This window comes from Tamandua tetradactyla, chromosome 5 (genome assembly GCF_023851605.1).
Source record: "Tamandua tetradactyla isolate mTamTet1 chromosome 5, mTamTet1.pri, whole genome shotgun sequence".
In the NCBI taxonomy this organism is placed as follows: Eukaryota; Metazoa; Chordata; class Mammalia; order Pilosa; family Myrmecophagidae; genus Tamandua; species Tamandua tetradactyla.
Genome location: NC_135331.1, coordinates 147150166 through 147167469, shown reverse-complemented (window position 1 = coordinate 147167469; position 17304 = coordinate 147150166). Strand labels below are relative to the sequence as shown.

Here is a 17304-nt window from a genome sequence, read left to right as displayed (position 1 = left end):
CATGCTATATGATTCCATTTTTATAAAACTCTAGAAAATGCAAACTAATTTATAGTGACAGGTCAATGGTTGCAGAGGGTGAGGCACAGAGACGTCAAAGGAAGGGACTGCAAGGATGGGTCCAAGCAGACTTTTGGGAGCGATATGTGCACTGTCTTGATTGTGATGGAGGTGTCATGGATGGATACACATGTGAAAACACGTCAAATTCTACAGTATAAATATGCAGTATATTGTATGTTAATGCTGTTGAGAAAGTAAATAAATAAAAGCCAAAAATACAAGACTCACTAGTGGAAGTCATATTAGTAACATTACTGAAATACTATTTTATGTAAATTAACTCATTTGTCTAAAGCTCTAAAGATGCCTTTTTTAAAACACCTTGGTGGACTCTTTTTAAAGCAAAGAACCCTTTGTAAAAGTAATCTTCACTGTGTAGTGCGTCTTTTCTATGACTCGAGATAAGATGCACTGTGTTTCATTAGAGAGAATGTACATCAGATCTGCCAAGATAATAATAGCACAATTCCACATCTTTTTAAGAGCCAAGCAATGGCTCTTAAAGAGCCAGGCTTTATGTTGGCTGTGCTTTGTCTTGAAGTGGCAGAAGAGGGCAGTTGCAGTAGCTGGCTGTGTCTATTCTTTAGTACACATACAGTTTAGTTCACTTGTTATATTGTGTATTGTGATTAGATAATTTACTCTCCTTGGCATCTTAGCCAAATTTCAACTTAGGAACTTAGATGTATTTTATCAAGACAGCATTGCAAGCACTTTAAAATGATTCATTTTCTCTTAACACAAACCTCAAATTGGGACCATTTTTATATGTCAAAGTTCCTTTCAGCCTTCTAACAAAATCAAGATTACAAAGCATTAAAGTACATATGTGTTCTAAATGTTTTAGATGTTCCACTAAAAAAAATCTGGCTTAGCCACCATGGGGGTAAAAGGATGCAGGAAATGGAAAGGATAAAAGCCAGCTGTACAGCATACCTTTCCAGATACATTTGCTCAGCTCATTGTGCTAACTGAGCATGAATGGACTGATTGGCAGTCCTACTCCCACCTGACCTCAAGGCACTGGGATGCAAGAACTGGGACATCCTCTCTCCTTCTCTCTGTGACTCCGATAGCTGTGATGACTCAGCCTGTCTGTCTTTCAGGGTGTGAACGGCATGTCTGTGGATGAGAAGCCTGACTCCCCCATGTATGTGTATGAGTCCACAGTCCACTGCACCAACATCCTCCTGGGCCTCAATGACCAACGGAAAAAGGATATTCTCTGTGACGTGACTTTGATAGTGGAGAGGAAGGAGTTCCGGGCCCACCGGGCTGTGCTGGCCGCATGCAGTGAATACTTCTGGCAGGCGCTCGTCGGACAGACGAAAAATGACTTGGTGGTCAGCTTGCCTGAAGAGGTACGGTACTTTGGTTTGCTTGTGTGGTTGGTAATGGAGGCGTATTGACTTGTAGAAAATTGGCTGAGTGGGAACTAGGAGATGGACCCTGTGCCTTGTCCTCGCTTGGGGACTTGTGTCCAAGTCATGCACATGAGAAGTTTGTGGCGTAATCAGTTTCTTTTTGATGCCCTTAAAGTCTCAAAGGTGTGAATATGAACAGAGCATCTTACGTTAAGGGAACTGAACCTCACCTGTGGCTCACGGTCACTTGTAGTTTCTAGTTCACTTACTATTCAGGTTTTGAGTAGTTGGGCCAAAGCTTGATACAATCCTTGATGTGGGATCTGAAATACTGCAACTGTTGCTATGATTTTTTTCTCTTTCAGATGGCTTAAGGATTGCTAGCTTTCCCTTGAGAGTGAAAGAATGAAACTATTCATAACACCTTCCCTGTTTGGGGGGGAAATAAAAGCAACCAGTAGTTTTCACATTTAATATAGTAAGATTCTAAGAAGTGTAAACTTGCTTTTCTCACCTTTGTTGAAAATACCCTCCTTGGGTTTCTTAATTACTTCAGTGAGTCTGATCATTTCTGTACTTTCTTACCAATGGCCTGGCCTCTTCTGTCCAGAGATGATGTTCAATTGGATGGTTTGAGTGTAGGAACTCCAAGGATGGGCTTCACTATGGCAGCCCATTAAGTTGATCCCCTTTTAAACTGTGTGTACGGTTCCTCTTCTTTGGTCATTCTGACTTCCCTCCATTTTCATGGAGTTAGGGGTACTACTGAGCAGCCTCAGGATATATGTCCAAGGCATAATAGTTCTGTGTGGGCAGTGCTAGAGCCACCACCAGTAGCTGTGCAGACTGCAGTGCTCAGCTCTCAAGGATGCACCTCACATCCTTAGTCTGTGCAAATAGAACCTGGAGTTGTGTGTCCTACTGCTGGCTGAACAGCTGTTCACAGCAATCCCAGGAAAAAAACAAAGACAGCGGCCGCTTGAAATGGGTGCTTTTGATTCCAGTTAGCCCTAAATCCCCAGCTTCCCAAACCTAAATGCCTTCAGAGGTCAGGCAAAAAAATATAAATGAGTAAAGGAGGTTGTGACTAGGATAGTGAAGACTGCTCCAGAAATATGTGAAAAACTTACTATTATACAGAATAGTTGGGACAGGGTAAGGGAGAGACTTGAAGCTTTTAACTGTATGTCTTTGAGAGCCACATCAGTTTATTTATCTTTAATTTTTTTTAATTAAATGGTATTTAAAAGTTCTTCAAATTAAAACCATTCTTGGTATAATTTAGTCTCTCTTTTGTGACTTTGGTGGCCCTACCTGGAGGCTCTGGGGGCCATGTGCCCTAAACCCAGGCCTGCCTCCAATTAGATCTGGTCCAGTCACTTAAGTTCTCTGAGCCTCAGTTCTATAGAAACTCTAAAATGGTGACATCCCTGAGTTATTTATCATAATACAATGCCAAGACAGTAAAATTTAAAGAAAATTGGACTATAAATGTATATAACATAGCTTAAAAGTTTCCTTTTAGATCAAATCCCTGATAGTTGCTTATTTCCTTGGCATTGGGTGCTCTTTAAAGTAATTCGCACACTGTAAACACATCACACAAAAATCTACCTTTTTAGTTGTTTGACCTTTTTGATTAGTTCCAGCTAAGTGAGAATTTGCTCAGTATTGATTTTCTTTCTTTCTAGCCAGGTAAAATGTTATCCCTATATCATCTTCAGCCTCCAAACCATGAGAATATAAGTTATACCTGAAACCTTATACACTATATGCTTATTTTTTTTCCTATAAAACATGAATTCATATTGTCAGTACTCCAGCTCTTAGTGTCTTGCTGATGAGGCCCAAGAGCCAGCCCTTAGGGTCATTTTCTTTTCTGGATCTAAGCCCTCCCCCTTGCTCAAGGCACCTACCTGTGGCCCCAAGCTCTAGGTATTGTTTTTCTCTCCTTGCTGTGTGCACACTGAAATGTACTTGCAAGCTCTAGGTTAATTATCCCAGTAATTAACTGAGTCACTGAGTGACTTCATGGAATTTGAATTGAGTGGTAAATAAGCAGATATCCTAAATACCACCTTGGAAAGTAGCTGCCTAAAACAAATGGCCATTTGATTCATTATGATGTAAGAAACAACATTGAATACCTTGGAAATCTTTAAACCTTATCATAATCCTATCACCAAATTCAAATCAACTTCTGTCACTGCCCCAATCTTATTTCCACTTTGCCAACCTCTGCACACCCTGGCCAGCCAGCGGCAGCGTGCCCAAGTCAGAGAGTTCCTCCCTGGACTATGAAGCTTCCAAAAGCAAACTGACACCCGACTCTCCCCTATTCCATCAGTTGTAAGCCATACCCAACCCTTGGCTCCAACTACTGTCCAGTCACGCGACTCTACCTCAAAATCTTGACTACTAGTAGTCAATGCAACTACCAGCAAATGCGAGCCACTTACAGGTAGCCTGTGAACAGAAAGGGGCACAGAAAAAAATTGAGACCTCCTTCTGAAGAACAAGGAGTAACTGAACTGTCTTGCCTTCCCCCATCCCCCCCCCAAAAAAATGGAATGACAGTCCTTAGGATTTATAGTACTTGAGTGTTGACTCCCCATTGAAGAACACACCCAGGTATGTGTATCAGCAAATAGGAAATAAGGCAGTGTACTTACTACCTCCATTAAATAATTAAATGTATCATTTAATTTATAATTAGTAAGTGTATTTGATGCCAGGAAATGAAGAGAAGGTGGTAGATGCACCAAGTATTGCAAAGCCATTGGCTCAACACCTTCTTGGCTGTTGGAACCCATTTTGGTCAGGATGCTGGACGTAGAATCACAGTCATGTAGTTTAATCTTATGGTGTGTCAAGTAGAGAGGGCAGGAATGGGGTATGCTTTTATGGAAGGTACTAAGTGCATGCTTGATTTGCACACCAACTCCATGTTTATTAGGCTGCTTGGTTCCCTCACAGAATGCTAGGGGAAGAGAGATTACCAGGAGAATTTTGCCGAGACTCCACCACCTTTCTTTGGTATTGTTGACTGTGTCCTCTACCCATCTAGAGAAGGGAAAGGGTACATCCAGAGAAAAGCTAATAGAGTAGGGGTGAGTATGGCCACTTCAGATGGACCTTATGCTTTCTTAAGTATAAATATATTTCAGACTTCTGCTCACACACTTTATCTTTTGCTTTCTCTCTATCCATCTTTCTTTTTTGTTCTCTCTCTCTCTCTCTCTGAACATTTTGGGATAACTCCATTTTTCATTGCTAAACAAAAAGAAAAACTGACCCAGAAAGATAATGTAGAAAAGGTATTTGTTGTTAAGTATTAACCACAAAGTACAATAAAGACTTTTCTGCAGTGGTGCTGTCAAGGCCAGATCCCATCAAGGAGAGTATGGAATCTTCTTGTCTGGAAGTTTTTAGAGGATGTAAAAGCTAACAATGTCTCTGGGAATGGTTAGGCCCAATCTTTTAAAGCAATAAGACAGTTAAGATTGTTTTTGGAGAGTCCTCTCAGTATGTGATACTATAGGAAGTACTTAATGCTGCAGTAAAGGATGTCTCCAGCATTCTAGGTCTGTGTAACTGTAGGAGGAAGTGAAGTTTGATGGGGAAAAGGGTGAGGTCTTCAGAAATTGGCACGACCAGGATGAGAAGAGCGAGGCACTCACCCACCCCAGAGCACAGAGCCAGCTCTTTGGCCTCAACCTGGTTTCCACCTAAATAAAAGTCTGGAGGAGGCAACATCACTCTTTGCTTGAACAAGAGTAACAGCAAAATTTAAGAACCAAGGCACATTAAACTTGGGGGAGAGTGGGAAGACCACAATTTGGATATAAGGAGATCTAGTTCTTTGTCTTGGCCTTGGCACCAACTGGATGTGAGGTCTTGAGCAAGCCACTCACCCTCTTCTGTTTCCTCACTCGTTTTGTCATTTATTCAACACATATATATCAGGGTCTTGCTATGTACTAGGAGGCCCTAGTTCTAGGTACTGGATGAACCAAGCCAACAAAACAGAGAGCTTACATTCTAGTGGGGGAGAAGAAAAGAGACAGAAAATAAAATATATACTTTGTTAGATGTCATTGAAAAAAATAAAACTTAGAAGGGCATTGGGGAATGTCAGGGGGAGTCTTACAAATTTTTTCAAGAAAAGCCTCATTGAGTGTGTGATTTTTGAGTAGAAACATGAAAAAGGTGAGGGAGTCAGCCATGCTTGCATCTAGAAAAAGAGTATTCTGGGCAGAAAGGAGCAGCAAGAAAAAGGCTGTATGCTGGAGCAGGCTTGGAATGTTCGACACATAACAGAGTGAGCAAGAGTTAAAGTGGGAGGAGGTGTGTCAGAGAGATATTGGGGGACCAGATTGCGTATCTTATTGGCTACTTTACCTTTACTTGGAGTGAGCTGGAAACCAGCAGAAGGATTCATAGAAGAAAATCATTTTTACTGCTGTGTGAAAATAGATTGAAAGGGACAAGGGAATCAGGGAAAAGAATTAAGAGATGAAGGCAATCATCTAGGCAAGACATGATAACCTGGGCCAAAGTGATGGCTGTGGAATGGTGATCAGTTTCAGGTTCTGGTTCTCTTTTAAAGATAGAGCTTATGGAATTTTATTATAGATTGGATAATCTATAATAAAGGAAGAAAGAAAGCAAGGATAACTCCAAGGCTTTGGGCCTGAGCTATTAGAAAAATGGAGTTGCATTAACTGAAATTGGTAAAGACTGGGAGAACCAGGTTCCAGATAAGGATGGAGGCGTGTAGGAGATTAGATGTTCTGTTTTGTACATATTAAGTTTAAGATGCCTGTTAACATCTAAGTAAAGATGTCTGATAGACGGTTAGATATACATGCTGGAATACATGGGAGAGGTTCAACCTAGAGACAGACGTTTTAATACCAGCAATTAGTGGATAGTGAAAGCCACAAAACTAGATAAGATCACCAAGGAAGTGAATATAAACAGAAAATAAAAGAGATCCCAGGATTGAGCCTGGTGCTTTCCAGCAGTAAGAGATCAGAGAGATGAAGAGGAGCCAGTATGGGAGACCAAGAAGGAGCAGCCATTGGGTTAGGAGGAAAACCAGGAAAATATGGCATGCTGGAAGCCAGGTGAAGAAAGCATTTCAAGGAGGAGGAAGTAATCAACTATGTCAGATGCTGGCCATAGTCAGATAAAAGGAAGTCTGAAAATTGACTATCTTGCAGTTTGGAGGCCATTTTATTATGTCGTTGAGCTCTTTGGGAAAAGCAATAGAAGTAAAACCCAATTTGATCGTGTTATGGAGAGAATGGGAAGAGAGGAAATGGAGACAGCTAACACGAGACCTTTTGAGTTAAAAGGAACTGAGAAATGGGCCAGAAGAGAAATGATGTCAATAGAGGTTTCTTTTGCTTTTGGTTTTGTTTTATTTAAGCAGTGAGAAATTCCAGCATGTTTGCACTCTGGTAAAGACTACCAGTGTTCATCCTTACCCAAACTTCCTGTCTTACCTGGGTGTACAGGATGGCTACATTTGTAATCTAGTAGACCCTGTGATTAGATCTAGCCAATGAGATGTAAACAGAAGTAATGACACTCCTAGCCTGGGACAGTTAGAAGAGATATGAGTTCTTCATGCTCTTTCATGCATTTAGCTGGGTATGAAAGAACTCCAAGATGGCAGAGCTGCAGCCCAGATCCCTGAGTCACTGTTGGAAGGAGATCTGTCTTATGTCAAACCCTGACGTGAGTGACAACCTGTTAAGCCATTAAGATTTGGTGTTTGTCAGCATTGTAGAGCCTAGCCTGTCCTCACTAATAACACATGGGCTGATAGGAAAATTCCAAAAGAGAGAAAACTTGATACCACAGAGATATTTCTCTCCAGTTGGTAACGGACTGTCCCTGAATACGCAAGAGAGGGTGGGATCCAGCAACCAAGTGGAAAGAAATAACTTTGCAAGATACATCCTTATCTGGAAAGGCTGAATTTGGACTGGATGATCTCTGAGGTCTTCAGTGCTGTCAGTTTATGGTCCTTGAACTCTTCTAAGTTCCTTCTGAAGGAAGAAACAAAGAAGAAATCCTGCTGGTCAGGAGAAGAAAGATGTCTGGATTGAGGGGTAGAGAATTGCTGCTGAGATGAGAAGCAAACTAATCAGGAAAGGACAGAACCACAGGACTCCAGAAGAGGAGCAAGTTCAGATCTTTTACTTCTCTTGATTCATGAATTTTCAGACAGTATCTTAGAGGAGTTCACAGGAGATGACAGAGAGCTGGCAGAACACTGGGCTATTTGACAACCTAAAACATAGGCAGATTTTAGAAGATGCAGGCCATGACTCTTTAACCACTTAGAAGTGTTAGGATTTTGAGAGAATTATCTCACACATAATGACCTCAATTTCTCTATGACTGTTCAGGGAGTCGCAATACTAGTTACTAGTCTAACTTGTATGGCTGCTGTTCAGATTAATGAAATGTGGTAAGTTAAACTTCTTGGAAGGATGGTGCTAAATAAACAGTAGGTGTTATCATTCCCAAAAAAGGAAAGCATAGCCTTCTCTGATGAAATAGCTCTTACCTCAGAATCCTCATTAAAAGCTGTGGTGCAATTTTCCAGGTTGCATTAGTGAGACTTGGCAGCAGATTTAAAAAAGCAAATAGTAAGAAGTCAAAATATTCCAAGTAACTACTTACTAGCAAGTAAGAAGTTTTCAAGTCCTAGAATCGTGCTGATAATTTTGAAATGCCTAAAGGCAGAACTTATTTATAGTAATGCAAAGGTGGCTTCCAGCCCTGAAATCTGGGCCTCAGTCTCAGATGGGGTACAATAGAGCAAAGCCATGCAAAGAGAAGCTAATACTATTGTGATTCTATCTCTAAAGGCTGCATGATGGTGCTGATACAGAGGGATAGAAATCTGGTGTGAAAATAGCCACAGCAAAAGCTAATTTTAAAACTGAAATGCATAAGCTGTTTTCAAACCTCTTACAGTTTTTAAATCCTGAGGCCAGTAAGTCCTATTTAAAGAAATCTTTGCAGAAATGTGTTCCTCTTTTGGCATAGTAGTAAGAATTGAGTAGAGAGAAACCTGAGACATATCTAAAAATTATTTTTAAGTGACCTGGTTTCAAAGCCATTGAATATTCCTTTCACTATATGATACAAAATGACCATGAAAGTCAACATTTTAAAACAAAACTTTTGGCAGTAAAGTTTTTGCATTAAATTTCATAAATAAGTTATCAATCTACTTACTTGCTTTAAAACTTTCTTTTATGTATGAACAAATGCCCCCTTAATGTTTCTTCCTCCTATTACAGGGTCTCTTAGCTTATTTCAATTAAAATTAATAATAGCTTTAAAGACAGAGTTCAGAGCTGTAAGGTTCCTCACTTCATCAGTAATCATAACTATTATTTTGTCTTATTTAATCATAGAAGCCTTAAACAGGGTTCTTAATTAAACTTTTAATTCATGATAAGAAGTTAAATAGCACTTGGGAGGGTTTTTTTTTTTTTTTTAATGATATCCACTTCCTATCCAGATTACCCAAAAAGAAAAAAAAAGTGTGGTAGAGAAACACATATGGCTGTCGGCCAAGGGTATTGTGGGTCATGCCAGCGTGAGCTGGCAGCAAGCCATTGTCCAATTAACATGGCTCCGTCGTTACAGAGTAATCACTCTTGAGGAGCTGGTGAGTCACTCATGATGTAGTGGTGCTTCACTTGAGCCAGTACTTCTTAGAATAGGTTTCTTGTTCACTGTTATTACCTGCCCTGCTTTGCCAGTGAAAGCACAGGACCATTTAGGCTAAAAGCCAAACGGAAGAGAAACATTGATTATATATCTCATTCCTCTTTGCTTCCTGAAAACTGAGATTGCAATTAAACATTGAAAGCACAGAGTGTTTTTAAAGTGAGTTACAAGAAAATACAGTTTCCACACCAAAATATTCAGAGACAGAATCCAAAGGTCAGGTTTTGTTCTGTCTTTTCTTTGGCAGCTTTAATACTTGGCACAGATGTAAGGATATCAGTAAAGTTACCTAATCGTTTTAATGGAGTCACATTCCATTCAAGAACTTGGAATGTCACCAGACTGCTTCAGGTTTCAGCTCTTTTGTTGGGGTGTTCATAACATTTCTGGCTTGTGTATGTATGTGTGTGTGTGCGCGCGTGTGCAGTTGTAAAAGCAGACAGCTTTTGAAAGAGGCCCTTCTTACAGTGAGGACACCTGGAATCTTGCTTGGTTGGACAAGCTGTAAACCAGAAAATTGACTCAAGAATGTTTTAATAAAATGGGTCATGTCCAATCATAGTAGTGGTGTATGGTTATCAGTAGAAAAAACTGTTCTTGGAAGCACAGAGAGAGTTAAAAATAATAATTACAAAAGTGTGGGCACTAGTTATTTAATGCCTTTATATTGATATTCTCATCTCTTTGGGTTCTCAAGGTAATCACACACTGCAGAAAGAGTTGGGGTGTTTTAGCTTTCCAGAGTGGAACAATTAAATAATAGCACTTTTGGTTTCCTAATATCTCGGAAGTATTCTTTTTCCCATTAATTTGGTCCATATAGTAATATTCATCACCTTGCCATGGATACTTAAAATATATTCACAGTTTCTCTGACAATGGCACCACCTCCATTCTCACTAGTGATGCAGCAAGCTTTGCCCTCTGAGATGCAGCCTGGTGAAGTATATGTGTGAAAAAGTAAACGCAGTCAGCCCCCTGGGTGGGACGGAGCCAGGCCTCCACCGTGGGCACATTTCTTGACTGGAGCAAAGAGAAATACTGGCAGGTGTTCCCAAGCAAGCCAAAAAGTTGGCCCAGAGTGGGGGAAAAATACTGGGATTTAGCCAACCGAAGATGCCTGGATTTCGAAGAAAATTAAAGGAAGGATACAGAAGGTCAGAATTACAAGCATCCAGCTTGTTGAAGTAATGGCTATTTCATTTGGATAGTCACTAAATGTCATTGCTATTCATTTTTTTCTTTATTCATTATTTCTGAGCCTTCATTTTTGTTCTATTGATTTCTTATTGTTTTTAATCTAGTCTCCATATGCAAATCCAAATGACAGATTACTCTTCCTAAAGGTGTTGTATAGATGACATCATTCCTAAGGTAGCGTCAGCTGTGTGTGCATGCCAAGCTGTGTTGAGTGACACAGGTCAGAGAGGAATGGTATGTGCAGGTCACTTGCAAATGACTGTCCAGAGAAGCCCTTCTGACACCTCATGACCTAACTGTTATTCTTGTTTTATTAGTTACTAAAAGAGAATGGTAGGGGAAGCAGGAAAAGGTATAAAAAGGCCAGGAAAGTGGCCTCTAAAAGACAGGCCCCTCAAGGGTCTTGGCCATGTAAAGATGGAACCCTGCTGCTATGAGGGACGTTTTCCTGTTGGCACCGTCATTCTTCCTTCCCACTAAGTGCCTCAGACTGTGCGGAAATACTTCCTTGTGCCTCTTTTATCTGCCAAATAGAGCAGTGGTAACCTAGAAATTTAATTGTGCCCCACAAAAGGAAAGTGGGAAGTTTCATTAAGTATATAGAACAAGATTCAAGGTAACAGTGCCATAGTTCTTGGACATCAGCAGAATACTAAGTTTGAGGATATTTGAAGCACACATTTTATGATGCTCTAGTGTTTTGTTTTTCTTTTCTGGTGATTTTTTGAATGAGTTAAATCCATCAGATTTGCAAGATGTTCATAGATATGTAATGACCTTTCAAAGTTCTGTTTAACAAAGTATATACATGCCTTCTATTTGAGGCCATCAGGGTAGATGTTGGTCAGATGTTCTTGTGCACTGCCTGTGAGACAAGAAGCAACAGCAACCCAGCTCCGCATGGGCATTAAAGGGGAATTTTATGACAACAATATGCTAGACACTAATGTAAGGTGCCAAAAGATTCAGAATTATTTCCTTATCTTTTGTTTTTAAGAGCAGATGCTCATCAGGATAAGGTGGCTTAAGTCTTATCACTTCATGGAGTAGTGGCGTACATGACCCCCTCATAGATCACTTCTTTGAGATAACTTAAAATATAAAAGAAAACCATCTCGTTCAAAGAACTTACAGTACAGTTGAAGAATCAAAACAAAACCAGAGATTGTGCAACAAGACTGACTGTAAAAACTCAGAAATGGATAGCACAATACTACCTAACTATAATACAGTTATGTTGGAACACTGAATGAAAATGAAACTAAATGTGAGAATGATAGAGGGAGGAGGGCTGGGGGCACAAATGAAATCAGAAAGAAAGAAAGACAATAAAGAGTGAAATGGTATAATCTGGGAATGCCTGAAGTATATAGTGATAGTGACCAAATGTACAAATTTTAAAATGTTTCTGCATGAGGAAGAATAAAGGAATGTCATTACTGCAGGCTGTTGAAAATAGATGGTAATTAATATTTTAAAATTTTAGCATGTGTGAGACTAAAACAAAAAATGTTTATTTGGTACAAAATTTATATTTTGACTAGTGCAGTTCCTAATATAACTATGTGGACCGCTTAATTGAACACCATAAGTACATGGAACCTTGATTAGGGCATAAGATTTTGTAGGTTTGTCCAGAGTGATGCTCCAGTAAATCCCAGAGTGATTTGAACAGTGAGTAAAAAAGTATTTGCAAAGTCCCCTTGCAGAAATGGTTAGAAAGGGGGAAAATTCAACTTCCCCAAGTTGAATTCTTGATATTCTTACAAGCAGTGGGGACAACCAAAACAATAGGCTGAGTCCCCAAACTTGGGGTTTGTTCATATGAAACTTAACTCCACAAAGGATAGGTCAAGCCTACTTCAAATTAGGCCTAAGAGTCACCCCCAGGAGAACCTATTTTGTTGCTCAGTTGTGGCCTCTCTCTCCAGCCAACACAACAAGCAAACTCACCACCCTCCCCCTCTCTACTTGGAACATGACTCCCAGGGGTGTGGACCTTCCTGGCAACATGGGACAGAAATCTTAGAATGAGCTGGAACTCAGCATCAAGGGATTGAGAAAACCTTCTCCACCAAAAGGGGGAAGAGCGAAATGAGACAAAATGAAGTGTCAATGGCTAAGAGATTCCAAACAGAGTCAAGAGGTTATCCTGGAGGCTATTTTTACACATTAAATAGATATCACCTTGTTAGTCAAAATGTAATGAAGAGGCTGGAGGGAACTGCCTGAAAATGTAGAGCTGTGTTCCAGTAGCCATGTTTCTTGAAGATGATCATATAATGATATAGCTTTCACAGTGTGACTGTGTGATTGTGAAAACCTTGTGTCTCCTTTTGTCTACCTTATCAACAGACGAGTAAAACATACAGCATAAAAATAAATAATAGGGGCAACAAATGTTAAAATAAATTTAGTAGATTGAAATGCTAGTGATCAGTGAAAGGAAGGGGTAAGGTGTATGGCATGTATGAATTTTTTTCTGTTGCCTTTTATTTCTTTTCCTGAATTGATGCAAATGCTCTGAAAAATGATCATGATGATGAATATGCAACCATGTGATATATAGTGAATTATTGAGTATATATGTAGAATAGAATCATCATATGTTAAGAATGTTTGAGTTTGTTTGTTGTTATATATATTTTTTAATTTAAAAATTAATTTTAAAAAATTAAAAATAAATAAATATATAAAACCAACACCCACAGGATTGATAAGACTTTATTAGGGAGCAAGTCGGGAGAGATCCTCCAGGAGAAGATACTAGCAGGAGCAAAGGACCAAAATTGGGGTGAGTTTCCTGATTGTGATCCCTCTCTGTAGTAGTTTGTTGCTCCTATCCATCACACATTCCATTTCTAGACAAATATTTCCTGAATTGTTTCCATTATGTCACTTCTAGGCTCATAAGGTTTTAATGAATCCCTACAGGTTATCGATCAAGTCCAAATTCTTTTGTGTAAATTTTATTCTTTCATAGTATGGTCCATGTAATGTGGCCGTATTTCTAATTATTTCTCCCAAATCTACCACTAGTGCAAATCGAAACTGGCTCCTTGGTGTCCTATGAATGACCTTTTGGTCCTCACTCATAACATCATTGGTTAAATAAAAATCTACAAAAGAGCAATAAGAGGACTCCAGAATTCTTCTAGCTCCTTCTTATTAACAGTGTAAGGCTTTTTTCTTATGTAAATTTTCCTTGCTTCTGGAAACCTACAGTTGCCTGTATGTCTTCCAGTTATATCTCTGGGAATTACTGGTGTTATTTTCAGTGGAAATAACTCAGATGTTTTCCAAGTCTCTGACCCTGTGAATCCCCAGACAAAAGGAAATTCTCACCATCTAGTCAAAACTTTTGTGACTATGAAGGAAGCAGGGGACGTAGGGAGTGTCTCTCCTTTCCTGTCACTCTGATGTACAGTTACTGAAGTTGAAGGAAAAGAGAGTCCTTACATGAGTATTCTCAAACATATATAAATATTTACAAGATTATGCTTTGGGAAGTTACTCTATAAGATTGGTATTCACTTCAGACTCTGGTTGTATACAGAATATCTCCTTCAAAGATGTATCAGAACTAGAGCCTTTGTTAGTTTTTTTTAGCTTTTTTATTGTATAATATAACATATATACAAAGCTAAGAAAGAAAAAAGCAATAGTTTTCAAAGTACTCTTCAACAGCAGTTAGAGGACAGATCCCAGAGTTTGTCATGAGCTACCATTCCATCGTGTCAGATTTTTCCTTCTAGCTGCTCCAGAAAATTGAAGGCAAGAAGGAATAAATATTTGTTTATCATCACAATTGACTTTTTTTCTTCTTTGTGAAAAATAACATATATACAAAAAAGCAATAAATTTCAAAGTACAGCACAACAATTAGTTGTAGAACAGATTTCAGAGTTTGTTATGGGTTGCAGTTCCACGATTTTAGGTTTTTACTTCTAACTTCACTAAGATGCTTAAGGCTAAAAGAAATATCAATATAATGATTCAGCAATCATACTTGTTTGTTAAACCCTACCTTCTCTGTATAACTCCACTATTACCTTTGGTCTTTTAACCCACTCTTTAGGGATATTTGGGCTATGCCCATTCTAACTTTTTCATGTTGGAAGGGGCTGTCAGTAATACGGGGTAGGAAGATGGAACTATCTCATGTTCTGGAGAGGCTGGGCTCTTTAAGTTTACGGACTTATCTGGTCCTGGGACCCATTTGGGTTTCTGGAAAATTACTCTAGTACATAGAACCTTTGTTAGATCTTATATATTGTTGGGGCATGTTTTTATAGTAATCAGATGAATAATGACATTTAAAAAAAACAAATAGTTAAAAGAGACTGTTTACTTCCTCAACTGGGCTTTGTTGAAAGAAGAGACCACAAAGCTGCCCCAGGATCCTGGAAATGCAGGGCCCCTATGTGTTCCTGGAGTCGTGCTGTTCTCCTCTGGCTCCATATTTCACCTGCAGTAGAGTTTGGGGCCACTCACTGTGGGACCTGCAGTAATAAGGTAGTTTACTTTCTGGAAGAAGACAGCTGGCGCACATGCAGTTGAGATCTCAGAAGAGAGAGACAAAATCGAAAGTGATGTCCTTAATGAGTCTGCACCTGACCTGTAAGACTCACACTGGTGTTTGAAACAACTTGACACAACTGTTACCTGCTCTGTGGTCAACAGAATGCTGACTTTTCCTTCCTTCCTCATAAGGAGCCTCCAGAAAGCTTTTATTTTTTTTTTTGTTATTTCCTCTTAAATCTATCTTTAGCTTGTTTTTGTTGTGGTTTTTGTTTTGAGAGTGCTGTAGCAATTAACTCTTCTAATGACCATTGGAAAATAATGAACTTTAGACAGTCTGGTAGTTCCTCAAAAAGTCAAGCATGGAATTACCAAATGACCAGAATGCAATTCCACTCCTAAGTATAATACCACCAAACTTGAAAGCAGGGACTCAAACAGATACTTGTACACCAGTGTTCATAGAAGCATTATTTACATTATGTACATTATTACATATTTACGTATCCCAAAGATGGAAACAACCCAGTGTCCATCACCAGATGAATGGGTGAAAATGTAGAGTATACACAATGGAATATTATTCATCCATAACGAGGAATGACGTGCTGATACATGTTAGAACATGGTTGCACCTTGAAAATGATGCTTAGTGAAAGAAGTCAGACTCAAAAGGACATGTATTATATGATTCCACTTATGTGAGGTAGCTAGAATTAGCAAATTCTTAAAAGCAGCATAGAGGTTATCAGGGGCATGGTGGGGGGGGATTGGGGGTTTATTGCTTAATGGGTACATGGTTTCTGTTTGGAGAGATGAAAAAGTTCTAGAAATAGTGGTGATTGCACATCAGAATGTACTTAATGCCACTTAATAGTACTCTCAGAAATGGTAAAAATGATCAATTCTAAGTTATGTATACTTTGCCACATTTAAAAGGGGAAATAATGTATTCATACAAATACAAAACAAAACAACACATGCATAAGGTTATTCGCATATACACAACCACACAACCAAGTACCATGCAACCATAAGAAAGAATAAATAAAATATTTCTGAACTGATATGTAGTCTTTTTGAGGATGTACTTTATAAAGCAAAAACAATGCAGAAGAGTATATGCAGTATATATGGTATGCTTCCTTTTAGATAAGAAAGAAGAGAAAATAAGAATATATATGTATGATGTAAATGTATATGTATTGCTTATAAATACACAAATAAACACATTTGCATATGTTGTTAAAAAGAAACTCAAAAAAGATAAGCCAAAAACTAATGAAATAGGTTAACTATGACTGGGAACAGGGTGAGAGGGGATAGGGATAGGTACAAGAGTCTGACACATCTTTTTATTTGGTGTTGACTTTAGAACCATACAAGTGTTTTGCATAGTCAAAGAAATTAAATTTTAACTGAAGAGAGATGAAAAGCATTAAACCTTAAAATTTAGAACAGAGAGATGAATTCAATGAATGTATATTAAATTAGTTGGTTAACTCCACAGAAGAATTAAATATATTAACTTTTGAAGTTGCACTATTGTGACTAGACATCCTCTATGGGACACACTCTTGGGACAAAAAGAACTACAGAGAGATTTTGAACTTGACTGAGTAGGTCCATTGTCAGTTTTGGTATTGGTGCAATAATTCTGAAACTGTCTCGTGTGTATTGTAGGATAGAGTAGATGAATAAATATATTGCCATCCCGGGTTCTTACTATAGGAGAAGAAAGTAACAAATGTAAAATAGGGGAAAGTTAGGAAGAACTCTGTGTAATTGGGTTTGAATTTGAGGTATCAGTGTAAATTTGTGATTAAAAAAAAAAACACATTTCTTGGTGCTATCCACAGAAAGAACTTAGAAGGCATAACACCCCAGTAGTAATGAATATCCCTAGTACTAGATCTCAGTATCAAAATACTAGTCTTCACATCAAGGAACCATTTCTCCTTAGATAGATGCTTGATTCTCAGTTTGAGGCCAGGAAAGTACAGTGAAGTCTGGAGCATCACATGGTGCTGAAAAGTATTCAAGTACTCGATGACTAATGTGGGTCATGTGAAGAGAATGCTGGAATTATCTTGAAGGGGCTTCTACAGCCAAACTTGGGACAAATTGAGCATTAAATAATGACAGTAATGGGATGGGCAGTGGTGGCAGAGCTTTTTCATCTGCCATACCGGGGGCCCGGGTTCGATTTCCGGTGCCTGCCCATGCCAAAAAAAAATAAAAGAAAAAAACAGTAATGGATCATAATATATTGAATTTTAAAAAAAGAATTCATGAGTCCATAGTGCATGAGAGTTTAAAAAAAATAGTGGGGATTTGAGGGGAGGAAGCTCTTCTTTTTTATAAAGAAATGCCAACTCATAGATAGTATGATTAA

The 17304-nt window shown here is 38.8% G+C and overlaps 1 protein-coding gene across 2 annotated transcripts in view; it reads left to right on the top strand.

The window, feature by feature from the left end:
* Nucleotides 1–17304, top strand: part of BACH2 (BACH transcriptional regulator 2) — a 272601-nt gene that overhangs the window by 191330 nt on the left and 63967 nt on the right. The window contains exon 3 of one of the 2 annotated variants that reach the window (XM_077162419.1): nt 1170–1424. The exons of the other annotated variant lie outside the window; for it this stretch is intronic. Within the exon in view, the coding sequence (XP_077018534.1) occupies nt 1182–1424 (243 nt within the window). The 5' untranslated portion in view covers nt 1170–1181. The remainder of the gene's footprint in view (nt 1–1169; nt 1425–17304) is intronic. 2 annotated transcript variants of the gene reach the window in all.